Source organism: Dipteris shenzhenensis, chromosome 25 (genome assembly GCF_047967505.1).
Source record: "Dipteris shenzhenensis isolate YYH24624 ecotype China chromosome 25, Dip_SZ_1.0, whole genome shotgun sequence".
Lineage (NCBI taxonomy): Eukaryota > Viridiplantae > Streptophyta > Polypodiopsida > Gleicheniales > Dipteridaceae > Dipteris > Dipteris shenzhenensis.
In genome coordinates, this window is record NC_141620.1 from 39,292,604 (window position 1) to 39,306,385 (window position 13,782).

Below are 13,782 nucleotides of genomic sequence, written 5' to 3' on the forward strand. Positions count from 1 at the left end.
ATGGAGTGCCACTGATAGTATGCAGTAAAGGAGGCAAAAACAGGATGGAGTGGCTATCATCGAGGCGTGCAACAATGGTTCTCAGACAGTGGCGTGCAATTGTGCAACCACTGGCTCAGATTCCTGTTGTTACTCTCGTACATGAGCTTGGACAGAATGCTGCGTGTCGAAAGACGATCGATCATGTATGTAAGTAAGGAAATTCATATCTTACAGCAGTTCAGATTAGCGCTGGAAAACGCTTAAGCAAGATGCATTGCGATGAGTTTGCGTGCATGCCTTTCTTCTAAGCACAGACACAAGGTGGTCGAATTCGTTGGTTATGGACCTTGGGCAGTTAACACGGTGCGGCGAGAGACGAGGGCCAACCGCGTTCCCGGTTATCGTCTTGGGTCGCTATTAACCAAGCGGCAACTTGAACCGAACCCTTCCCATGACAAGCTTGCAAATTTGCAAACACCTGCGGTTGATAGATCTCTGAGGCGGAAGACTCGCCAGGATGCTTGCGGGCGGACTCTTTCTGCTTCCCGCCAACGATCGCGTCGAAATGTTCCGTTGGAGAGCAAGCGAGTCCTCTACAATACGTTAAAAACTGGATCCCATTCAAACAAAGTTGAAGATAGTTTACTCCTGCAGAGGCATGCAAAGTCGGGGGCTCTGGAAGATGCAGCGGTCGTGTTTAATAACATGGAGCAGAGGAACATTTACTCATGGAATCTAATGGTCAAAACCTATGCTCGGAAAGGGCAGGGTCGTGTTGCCTTTGAAGTTTTTGACCGAATGCAGGAGGAGGGAGTGATCCCAGACAAAATTACGATTGCCTGCGTTCTTTCTGCGTGTGCCAATGAAGCAGCTTTAGCAGAAGGCAAGCAAATCCATGCTCGCATTGCGAGCTGTAAACTTCCGTCGGATGTTATTGTAGGGACTGCTTTGGTAAGTATGTACGGGAAGTGTGGAAGCCTAAAGGATGCTTTGAGTATTTTCGAGAAACTGCCTGAACGAGACGTGGTCACTTGGAACGCGTTGATTACAGTTTATGTGGCGCATGGGAAAAACCGGGAGGCCCTCGGACTGTTTGATGAAATGCAACAAGCAGGCCTAACGCCCAGCAGAGTCACATTCATCAGCCTTCTGGATTCGTGTTCGAGCCTGGCACAGCTAGCTGAAGGCAAGCTACTGCATGCACACATCGTGGACATAGGACATGAGCTGGATGTTACTGTGGGGACAGCCCTTATCAACATGTATAATAGGTGTGGTAGTCAGAAGGATGCAATGGAGCTGTTCAGCAAAATGCCCGAGCGGGATGTTGTAGCTTGGACTACCATCATCACATTCCACGTGAAGAATGGGCAGGGTGAAAAGGCACACCAATACTTCGAGCAAATGCAACGGGAAGGAGTCCAGCCTAACAGGGTCACCTGTGTCAGCATTCTTACTGCATGTGCCAACCATAACGTACTTGTTGAGGGCCAGCAGATGCATGCCTACATTGTTGTCAGGGGCTTCATGTCAGATGTTGTGGGGAATGCTCTTGTGAACATGTATGGCAACTGTGGCAGCATGGAGGATGCATGCTGGGTGTTTGATAGAATGCCCAAGCGGGATGTAGTTTCGTGGACTGCTATGATCTCATTGTATACTCAGCATGAACTACCAAAGGAAGCTCTCCAAGTCTTTGATGAAATGCAGCAAAAAGGAGTACAGCCAAACCAATTGAGTTTTGCCAGCATCCTGGATGCATGTGCTAGCCTTGCCAGGCTGCCTGAAGGTGAGCGGATTCATGCCTGCATCCTGGAAAGTGGGATTGAGCAGGATATTTTACTGAGGAACACCCTTATTAACATGTATGGCAATTGTGGTAGTGTTGATGCCGCTCGAAGGGTCTTTGACAGAATGCCCACATGGGATGTTGTTTCATGGACTGCTATAATTGCAGCATACGTTCAGCATGGGCAGTACAAGGAGGCCCTTCAGCTGTTTAACCAAATGCAACAAGAAGGAATGATGCCAGATAAAGTCATGCTTGTGGGCATGCTTGATGCTTGTGCCAGTCAGGCAGCAATTGCTGAAGGCAAGCGGATGCATATTATCATTTTGGATAAGGAATTTCAATCAGATGTGGTGGTAGGGACTGCTCTTATCAGTATGTATTCTAAGTGTAGCAGCCTGGAAAATGCCTGCAAGAGTTTTAGTAGAATGCCTGTGCAAGATGTGATTTCCTGGAATGCCATAATTACAGGGTATGCTCGACATGGTTTTGCAAACGAGGCCCTGCAACTCTTTGACCAAATGTTGCTCACATGTGTGTTACCAGACAATGCCACATACGTTGCTGTTCTTGCTGCATGTAGCCATGCTGGTCTGGTTGCCAAGGGTCGCCATTACTTCACATCCATGCAACGAGACTACCGTATCTCACCTAATGTTGACCACTGTGTTTGCATGGTTGACCTACTTGGAAGGGCTGGACTTTTGAACGAGGCTGAGAATCTTGTCAGCGCCATGCCATTCCAACCTACAGCTGTTCCATTTATTGCATTGCTTGGTGCCTGCAGATACCAGTTGGACACTGAGCGGGGTAAACGTGTTGCAAGGCATGTATTTGAATTGGATCCAGAGAATCCTGCACCATATATTCTGCTGTCCAATATCTACTCTGCTGTGGGAAAGGAGAATGACGCAGTGAAGTTGATGTACACAATGGACATCAGGGGCCTGAAGAACAAATTGGGACGCTGTTGGATTGGAGTCAATGGTGGAGTGCATGAATTTCCTAACTCCATCCTCCAAATGATAACATCTATCCTAGATCCGCAGGTTGATGGGGAAAATGGAGGCAGAGAAATTTGCGCTGTGACATGAAGATTTTGATCCATGGTTTTCTTTGCAATGAGCAGCTTACCATTGTAAGGGGAGGCTACTTAGCATACCCTAGCAGAATCTCTGCTTCTTGCGAAAAGTCTTCTAGTGTGCCAGCACTGTCACTCTGCTAGCAAGTTTATTACGAAGTTGGCTCATTATCGGAAGATGATGGTTAGAGATCCTTCTTGCCAACTTTACATGGATGATAGGACTTTGTTCATGTGCTGGATGATTTGTGTATTTCTGAAACAAAGGCAACAAATGTGTAAGGTCCTCGATACTTGGGTCTTGTGGTGATGAGTAAAAATGCAGGATTGCACGACTTAAATGGTTGAGTTCCTTCTATTGATCCCCTTCATCTCTCTTCTCGCTATCTAGTCAGGCAAAAAATCAGGATGATCATTTAAATTTGGATATCTGAAAGACAGGAATTGTAGAATCAAAGTTCTGTCCTGGGACTTGGACAAGGAAGGTGTGCCCTTTCGTGGACTAGCAGTCAAGCATAAAAAGCTGCTTTGTGTTCGTTGACTCGTGGGTTGCAGTTCCTTGCAAAATTCAGCTACAAGGTTGCCTAAGAGGATGATAGTTGGGCGCAGCGGTTTTGAAGCACAATTTGAATAAATTGGCCATCTGTGCAGGGGGTTGGGCCATGTTTTGGAGCTCTAGCTATGGCTTTTGAAGGTCTGTCATGTTGCAAGTGGTTGCAGAATGTTTACAAACACAAACTCGTGGAGAGCTTCTACATCAGTGTGGGAAGGCTGAAACTTACTCAAGTGATACGTTTAATTGTGGGAGAGCTTTGGCTGTCTCATTGATGTTTAACATAGTAAAATGAGATGCTCTGCTGCAAGGGTGCTGAGATGTTTTGATAGACCAAAAATAGCCCGGAAGCTGCTACAAAATAGTGTGCTCATCTGTATTTGGACATGAAAACTGTGTATACATGCACTTATATAAAGTGGATATTGATCACACAAGGATATTGAATGTTATATGAAGCAGACTGCTAAGTTGGTTCATGTGCTCCTGCTGAAAAGCATGCAGCAGGGCCTGGAAATTTTCTCAAGCTTTCAATAGCAACTTTGAAGGGAATCAGAATCTACCTGGATGATGACCTCACACTTCTACAACAAGAGCACCGACGGGAAGGTATGGTAGGGAAATGGGCTGTATATAGGGATGGTAGGATGATCATCCAAGAAAGAGGAGACAAGGAAGATAAGGACGAGAAGGAAAAGGGGGAATTATGACGGTGTCGAGCTCATGGGATGTGTGCACACACCCGACTGAAAATAGCACTAAGGAATTGTAACGGCACACTATGGTCTGACCCAGGAGGTCTCTCGGAGACATACAGTAATAGAGATATGATCTTCTACACTGAGACACATGAGAGTTCAGAGAGAGGGCTGCCCACAATAACATGATACACATGGGAGTCAGCTCACAGGAGGGAGTTGAGGAGAGATAGCGGAGACTCCGGAAGGGTGGCTGACCTTTTCAAGTCATACTTGAGACCACTCATATCTGTGGTGCGGAGAGAAGAGTGTGCACGACCCGTGTGGATACGAGTTCAATTTCTAGATGCTTGACCCATCTTCATTGCAGTGTGCTACTTCCCTCTAGACATGTCATCCTATGCACAAGAGGTCACTACGAACGGACACAGTCCATATGACACGGTCCAGGATGACATCACGGAGTTCTCCAGATAGGGAGACACTCTCCTACTGGGGGATTTTAATGCACGGACAGGAAATAAGCAGGTAGGCCTGCTTGACTTCATCGATGATAGAGATCCATTATAATTCCAGAGCTAGATGCAGCAGAGCTCCGGATATTGAGGCACTCTACTAATGCCCCACAGGTGACAGGATATGGACATTTGCTTGAGCTAGGGGCAGTCCACAACCTGATCATTTATAATGGTCTTTAGAGATGGCCATCATCTGGAGGACTCACCTGCTTCCCACATGGCAGTGGGTCTAGTACAGTGGACTATCTACTAGGCCCACTAGACTTCATCTAACGGATACATGGCTTTGTCACACCTCCCCCCACTCGGAGCTGACTCCTCATACTTGGCCTTCCATATCTCTGTCACTGTGCCAGGCACAAGGAGAGCCCCCTTGTGCCAACATGCATCCAGATCCACTTTGACCGTGTCCTTAATCTAGTATATGTAAGTCACTTGGCTAGGGAGCTCCCGGCTCTACTTGGAGATGATGAAGACCTCGTCAGTGCTATTACCAGATCATTTCCCACGACCCGACCCATGTGGGTCCGAGATGCAGGAAGATGCCCCAGAACCCTTAGTTCGACGATGAGTGCAGAGAGGGGAGAGCCCACCTGACACAGGATCGGATTTTGGGCCAGCTGACACCACTTGAGACACAGGATTTTTTGATGATTGACACGTTGTAAGAGGCAAGCCATCCTCACATATAGGATGGACGAGATTGTCGGATCTTTTCGAGGAGGGGACGACCCGACCATAGGATGGGGATCTCTATCTGAGGGGAAGCCACCTATTCCCATCACCGATCCAGAGGTGTGGCACACGTATGCATGTTCCCTATATGATGCCCAGGTGCAGACACCACCTGATATGTTCACCATGTCCATGCCCACTAGCCACTTGTTCACCACAAAGAATGTAAGGGCTGCACTTCGCAAATTACACAATCGGAGATCGTAGGACCATGAGGGACTACGGATTGAGCACTTTGCACATGGACAGGAGGTCCTAGCTTCAGCCTAGCACAAATGTTCAACCGGACTGTGTGCCACGGGGTCCCACCTGCCTAGAGCACTACCACTATTGTACCGATACACAAAGCCGGAGACCCTATGGAGATTGTAAATTATCGCACCTTCATGATTGGCCATACTCTAGCTAAGATTTATGGACCAGTTTTAGAGAGGGAGCTTAGTAGCCACACAGAGGCTCGGGGGTAGTAGGCACTACGGCAGGCAAGATTCCGGAGACAACACTCTATCCTAGATCACATTTTTACTCTAAGGGCTATCATTGAGGAGGCGAGGTCCAGACACTAGAAGATCTATGCATGCTTTGTAGACTTTTGGAAAACTTTCGACATTGTTCCACGATCCCGCATGATCAAGAGACTAATGGAGCTACAGATTCCAGAGACACTGATATGGGGAGTGATGAGCGTGTATGCGTCAATCAGAGACAAACTTCATGCTGTAGGTGGTCTATTAGATTGGGTCGAGAGTACGATCAGAGTGAAGTAGAGTTGCTCCCTCTCATCGACCCTCTTTGGGCTTTACATTGATGAGATCCCTTTCTTCATAGACCGCCTGGGAGACGAAGGATCACTACTGGCCGATCTCATGATACAGATATTGCTATATGCTGATGAGATAGTCCTCATCTCAGCCTCAGTGGAGGGACTGCAGACATTTAGAGGCCCTAGAGGTGTTTTGTGGAGAGAGAGACTTGACAGTCAACCTTGGGAAGACAAAGGTTATGGTCAACACCTCACATGCAGTGCTTTGTCGACTCAACTTCATTGAGACGAGCCAGTGGACATAGAGTAGTCCGACACCTATCTAGGAGCAGTCCCCACAAGACCCCTCTTCACTATGACATATGTAGCCCATGTACGACTCACACGGGGGCGAGGTGCTCTAGCCTGATTGGAGAGACAATGCTTCTAGGTACACTTTCAAGATCCACCGACGAAGTGTTGGCTCTTCGATACGTTTGTGCAACCGACTGACATGTATGCAGGACCCTTCTAGGGATGTGACCTAGCCATAGCAAAGTGGAGGAGATTCTAGCAGCTACAAGTGACCTCCAAGTGACTATGGGATCTAGGATGATTCGGAGCAAGCCCTCAGTCCCGCATGAGATAGTACAGGCAGAGTTCCCCATGACACCATTATAAATTGATGCCATCTTCCATATAGTGACATTCATTCACAATGTCTAGGACTTATCCCAGTGGAGACTATCTAGGTTGGCTCTAGGGTCATCCAGACAACTAGCTAAGAGTGGGACGGACACATGGTATGCAGTATATCCACATGATTTGCCAGACATGGGATTCAGATGGACATGCTTCCTCCCTTTCAGAACAGTATATGGATGCACCCCCTGAGTCGATCCCACGAGATGAGATTAACCATATCATATGATTAGAGCTCCAGCTCCACACATCTCGGGCTTGGGCGGAGATCAAGAGCTCCCCACCAAGACCCGGTTCTACGGTGACCATTTCTTGAGAGTCTCGGTGGAGGGATTTATCATCATACCCCAGTATCTAGAGAATAGAGGAGTCTCACACGCACTGAGGATCACCATTGGGCAAATGCGGGTTTCTTCCCATCAACTGAGGATTGAGACAGGGAGAGCAACAGGTATACCCAGAGAGCAGTAGATCTGCATGCTAGGAGAGATTGAGCTTTCTTTGCATCTGCCCAACCTACTATGAGATCTAGGGGCAATACCACTGTCTCTATTAGGATGGAGTGGGTTCATCCCACCATCGCGACTGATCGACTTCTATGACTAGGTATGCATTGGGCTTTATCAACTTGAGATGCGCCGACACAAGGAGACCCTGCTACGACAGATCAGGGAGCAGCAGGAGGGGACAAGACCACAGCCTACAGAGACTGACCAAACACAGCTACATGTCACAGATTTCTATGCATTTGAGTCAACTTTACGACACAGTGGGGTGGAGGAGAAGTATCGTTTGGGCAATTCAGAATCTTCTCAATCTTGCTCCTCCCCTTGTTACTGCGTCCAATGATGGCTGCTCAATAGAAAGCGTCTCATGAGTTTGTTGCACGTGCAGTTTTCTTGAGTCTAAGGACATAAGTAGCAACAACTTTGGCCAAGGTCTATTAATTCGATTTTTGACCTCATTTCAAAGCTTCATGATTACTCTTTCAATTTGCAATTTCTCTCTTTCAATTTTGAAGGTTTTGATTATGCTTTTTTCATTTTATTTTTGGGCAGAGCTCATCAAAAGATATGGAAACATTATTGAACTCTTTCCTGGTGAATCTTCTCCCAATTTTACATTTTCGTTTAATTATTATTGGATTTTGAATATCTATGTTTGGACGGAGGTTGGCAAAAGATTTAGAAAGCAATCAGAGGTGTTTTTAGATGAAGTGAACTCCTCGAATGTAATGATATTTGTTGCATGGATGCAAATTTGTTCTGTCGGTCAAGCAAGTTGTGATTCTTGAATTGACAGTTCACTTACTAAAAACGTGTTTGAAGACCTCCCTGTCTGGACCACACCACCAGCAGCGAAGGGAGTTAATTTGTGCAAGAAATCTAGCTGAGTTAGTGCCCTTATGCTGCCAATCGCTCCTGAGGAACATGTGAAGGAAGGTGACGTGGTCAAACATTCTCTGACCAATAAAAATGCATGCAAGTCCTTGTGTAAGGTGCTTCAAGCCTTAGCACATGAGGCTTACTTGGAAGGTGGGTTGTGTCTTGGTTGGGTTCGTGAGCTTCTTTTCCACTACTCTCTTGCTATGTGAGCCACGCCCTTATCTTACAATTTTGACTACACAAATCATGCATCGATTTTCATGTATTTTTGGCTTCGAGGATGCTACCCCAAACCTCACCAAGGGGGGCCTAATGGATGTCGCCGACCCCCCTTGGAACCCCCCGACAATAGCCCCTACATCCCCCCTTCATAGAATGGGTCTTGGTGTTTAAGGAAGATTTGATTCATCATTCTATTGAAAGTAGCTAGAGCATTAGTTAGCCTAAAAGGCATAACTAAGAATTTGTAATGCCCTATTTGAGTTCAAAAGTCAGTCTTGTATATGTCCTCTCAATACCATATGAACTTGATCATAATTGGATTTAAGATCAATTTTATTCAAGACCTTGGCCCTCTCTATTTATCTAAAAGATCATCTACACTAGGGATTGGGTACTTGGTTTTCATAGTGATCTTGCACATTTTGTAAGTTCCATCTTCCTTTTAACCAACAAGGTAGGTGCGCCATAAGGTGAGCTATCGAGTCTTATCAATCCTCTTTGTACTAATTCCCCCACTTCTCTTTGAATTTCTTTTTGCTCTATATGGAGCCTTACAAGGTGGAATATTGCCTAGTAGGATTTCTATCCTATGATTTTTAGGTCTAGAGCATGGTAATCTGGCTGACAAGTTTAGGAAACAATAAAAAACTGAGACATAATTTTTTGGTGTGTAGGCTTGGTAGCCGTAACCGTATTCACCAAAATCATTTCCTAATTGTCATTTTAGCTTGTGTGATTAAGGGACAAATTTCAATTTTCATAGAACCCTTTAAACATATTTCTTGATTATCCTTCTCAATGCACATTTGGTATGAGTCTATCTTAGGGTTGTATTGATGCCGCCAGGGGATAGCCAAGATGATCTTGACTCCTTGAAGTGGTGCTACTAGTAAGTATCACCTATCTTTATAAGGCTTGATTAAGATCTCTAAATCCTTGATCTCTCTACGTGCAATTGTATTTCGTCTCGATAGTAGCACCTTTAATTTTGTAGTGAGAAGGGACTGACTCTAGATTCAACAATGATAAATTCCTTTCTGAAATAAAGTCGTGTGTACTCCCATCGTCATGCAAAATAACAATTTCTTGTCCACTAATAAAACCTTTCATCTTAAGAAGTGCATGACAATTATACTTACCTTCACCCTTAAAGTGGCTTAATACCACATCACCCTCTACTTGGCTACGTTTTCGTTGATCATGCGCACTTTTGTAGTCGGAGACTTCTTTCTTTCCAGACAATCAGTTTTGTTGCACTTGTAGCACTCTACTTCTCTCTTCTTAGGATTTCTGCCATTTGTGTTCGGAGGAGAGTCGGCTTTTTGTATATAAGACTTGTTTTAGATTTGAAATAGGGATTTTTATTTTAAAAAATCTTCTTATGGAAAGGTACGGAGTGGCGTGAACTCTTTCCTTCTTATGGAAAGGTATGGAGTGGTGTGAACTCTTTCCTTCTTTGGACATTCCAATCTTTTGCTCACAGTTCATGGCGTGAGATGGTAGAACTGATTGAATGGAGATGGAACATATTAATCTCCACTTCAAGTTTGGATTTTAACCCTGCTACATACTACTTAACTACTTTCTCCTTTGATCTCACTTTCTCCTTTGATCTCTTGCACTCATTTTCTCTAGCAATTGCAACTAAAGTAGGGTCTATCAAAGTCTATAGTATATGTTTCCTTGAAAAGTAACCATCTAACAGCCAGATCCATGATAAGACAATGTGAGTATCGTTCTACCCATCGAAATTCTAGAATGTGAAAGCTTTTCTACTTATTGTATTCCCCTTCGTCAAATCATGTGCTTTAACATGGCTTTCACTCCTAAGGATACGGTCATCTTCAGAGTCAGAGTCAAAGGACTCATCATCGGATTAATGCCTTTTTCTTTACTTACCATTGAGTTTATTTTCAAATCTCTCCCTATGATCATGCTCTTGTCTGCTCTTGGAGTGTGGGCAGCTGCGGTTTCTCTCCCATGATGATGCAATCAGTGTAAATAAGGAGGGAGATTGGGTTAATCTCAGGCTGCACCCTCATAGGTATGATTCCTTAAGGGGCAATACTAACACTAGCTAGCTCACAAGATCTATCGCCCATTTCAGAACCTTAAGAAGGTGGGACTTAAGCCTATAAACTCAGCTTACCAGCCATAGCCAAGATCCATAATGTATTTCATGTTTCCTTACTCGAGATATGTGGGCCCATCTATTCCAGTTGCAACAGATTTGCCTCCCATGGATGAATCAGGTCAAATTGAGTATATTCCAGAAAAGATCTTGGGCTATAGAGACAAGGTACTCTGAAATAAAGTCATGGTGGAGTATCTTATCAAATGGAAGGTGGAGTCAAATTGAGTATATTCCAGAAAAGATCTTGGGCTATAGAGACAAGGTACTCTGAAATAAAGTCATGGTGGAGTATCTCACCAAATGGAAAGATCCACCTGGGGAGGAGGTACATAGCATCCAAAGCATATTTTGCAGGAGCATACACAATTCACGGATTGAGTTTATGCCTACTTGCTCATATCAGGCTTTCATGGATTGAGTCTATGCCTACTTGCTCATATCAGGCTTTCATTCGAGCCAACCAGTTCTAAGTTTTTATACTCTTTAGGGCCAAAAGAATGGCGAGTGACCACTTACGGAACTATCTGGTACCCAAGAGTAGATAATGAATTGAAACAGCACTTCGACTAACATCAATATCACATTTGCACCACATTTGCAGAGAAGGAGAGACATTTTGGATTCCTGTCTGTAGCCGTCGAGTAGCCACTTCCGGAACCGTCTGTACCCAAGAGTGGAGAATGCATTGAAACGGGCCAACTAGCACTTGGACTAACATCAAAAGTCACATTTACACCACATTTGCACAAAGTGTAAATCACATTCATTATCTACAAGAGTTCTACCATCAAAAGGTAGTTTTAGAGAAGAAAAGCAAGCTCATCCAGGCCAGTATGAAGCTCTAAGATTGTGGCAACCAGGCCAGCATGAAGATCTAAGATTGTGGCATACAAAGCTAATAAACAAATTCTCAGAAGCTTAGGCTGACAAACAAATTTACACTACTAAGCTTTCACAGTGAACACCAGGACTGGCCTTACACCTGAGTGTTTGCAGACTTGTGCAGCATTGAGAAGATGAACGGCTTCCAGAGTGAACATACAGACTTGTGCAGCATAGAGAAGATGATCGATTTTACATACAAGAGACTTAACAAAACCCCTGCCGAATTACAATACAATAATTCATTAATAATTATCTTCATTTCAAGCCCAACCATTCCCTTGTGAGGCATATGGCAGAGGAACGATTTTACATTACAATAATTCATTAATAATTATCTTCATTTCAAGGCCAACCATTCCCTTGTGAGGCATATGGCAGAGGAACGATTTTACATACTAGAGAAAATCAAAATCCCTTCCGAATTACAATCCTATAATTTATTTATACAGCTCTTCATTTCAAGCCTAACCCTCCCACCCATAAGAAGACAACAGAGCCATTCATTTGAGGCGAGCAATTTCAATATTCAAAAGATGATTAACCGGAGTATTGGATTATGTATAATAAAAGCATAAGCTACAATACGCAAAATAGAGGAATTAAGCCACCAAGTTTTCGAGGACAAATCGACGGACAAGGTAATTGCCAACCGAGACCAACATCGCAGGCACAAAAACGGCTTGCATACATAGGAGCTGTCGACAACTGAGTAAAATCGACATTCAAAAGAGTATGTTGATGACACGTAGCGAAAGGAACCAAAACCGCTACAGCTTAGTAAAGCTAGTACTTCCAAATTCCATACAGCTACTGTCCACCTCGCAGGCGGAGCACCAGGTGGAGGGTCGATTCCTTCTGAATGTTATAGTCTGCCAGAGTGCGGCCATCTTCAAGCTGCTTCCCCGCAAATATAAGCCTCTGCTGATCGGGCGGGATGCCCTCCTTATCCTGAATCTTCGTTTTAACGTTATCAATCGTGTCGGAGCTTTCCACCTCCAGAGTGATCGTCTTTCCAGTGAGAGTCTTCACAAATATTTGCATGCCACCTCTCAGACGAAGCACGAGATGGAGAGTAGATTCCTTCTGGATATTGTAATCCGCCAAAGTGCGTCCGTCTTCCAGCTGCTTGCCGGCAAAGATCAGCCTCTGCTGATCCGGAGGAATCCCTTCCTTATCCTGGATCTTAGTCTTGACATTGTCGATCGTATCAGAACTTTCCACTTCCAAGGTTATGGTCTTTCCCGTCAGGGTTTTCACAAAGATCTGCATACCACCTCTCAACCGCAGAACAAGATGAAGAGTAGACTCCTTCTGAATGTTATAATCGGCAAGGGTTCGGCCATCCTCGAGTTGCTTACCAGCGAAGATCAACCTCTGCTGGTCGGGGGGGATGCCTTCCTTGTCCTGAATCTTGGTCTTAACATTATCAATGGTATCAGAGCTCTCAACTTCCAAAGTAATGGTCTTACCGGTGAGAGTTTTGACGAAGATCTGCATGCCACCGCGGAGGCGCAGGACGAGGTGGAGGGTGGACTCCTTCTGGATGTTGTAATCAGCGAGAGTGCGGCCATCTTCAAGCTGCTTACCGGCGAAGATCAAGCGCTGCTGATCGGGGGGGATGCCTTCCTTGTCCTGGATTTTGGACTTGACATTGTCGATGGTATCGGAGCTCTCGACTTCGAGGGTGATGGTCTTACCAGTGAGGGTTTTGACGAAGATCTGCATCTCGAATCGATCGAAACCACAGGAGATTGCAAAACAGCAAAGCAAACAAAACAAATCTCAAAAGCTCAAACACTCAGCTTAATATACAAGAAGACATCACCTGGTTTATAATGTTAGGGTTTGTCCACCTTTAGGGTTAGGGCTTTTTTAGGTAGGTGATCAAAGAAACGGAAACTATTTTATTTTATTTTTTTCCTTCGTTTTTGGGGTTTGTTAAATTTTGATTGGTTGGTTTAGGGCTTCTTTGTTTAGCATGCCAGCTCTATAGTTGGCCAACCATGTGTCCACTGAAGCTCCCGCTGATTCTACTCGACCACCAATTGTCACCACACCATTAGTGGATTCCTTTGCAATTCAAGGACTCTGCATGTACCGTTCTTTGCGCCTTTGTTCCACATGGGCAGCATGCGCCGTTGTTCGTTCGAATTTGCGAGTGCGCATGGAGCGTGCACTTTGGTCCTCTCTCTCACACACTCTCTCTCCCCCTCAAATTTCACCCTTTCTCTGCTAAAGCTGCAAATCTTTCTTGCTTCCCCTCCCTCCCCTTTGCCTCATTCCTCCCCGCTTCCGTTTCCGTCGATCACTCAAACCTTGCATCTTTAAGGCTTTCCGTTTCCTTCTCGATCGCCCA

General features: G+C 45.0%; 2 protein-coding genes across 2 annotated transcripts; one reads left to right on the forward strand and one right to left on the reverse strand.

Moving 5' to 3' along the window:
• Nucleotides 1-216: 216 nt before the first annotated feature.
• LOC147885874 (pentatricopeptide repeat-containing protein At1g03540-like) lies at nt 217-3,509 on the forward strand. Its single transcript, XM_087396689.1, has one exon. It carries the CDS (start codon nt 262-264, stop codon nt 2,863-2,865), a length of 2,604 nt encoding a protein of 867 aa, XP_087252815.1. The 5' UTR covers nt 217-261; the 3' UTR covers nt 2,866-3,509.
• Nucleotides 3,510-11,979: 8,470 nt separating this feature from the next.
• Nucleotides 11,980-13,294, reverse strand: LOC147885875 (polyubiquitin-like). The gene has a single exon (XM_087396982.1). It carries the CDS (start codon nt 13,149-13,151, stop codon nt 12,234-12,236), a length of 918 nt encoding a protein of 305 aa, XP_087253108.1. The 5' UTR covers nt 13,152-13,294; the 3' UTR covers nt 11,980-12,233.
• Between the last annotated feature and the right edge of the window lie 488 nt (nt 13,295-13,782).

Coding starts and splice junctions, on each gene's coding strand:
- LOC147885874 (XM_087396689.1), top strand. CDS start 262: ATGAGTTTGCGTGCATGCCTTTCTTCTAAGCACAGACACAAGGTGGTC.
- LOC147885875 (XM_087396982.1), bottom strand. CDS start 13,151: ATGCAGATCTTCGTCAAAACCCTCACTGGTAAGACCATCACCCTCGAA.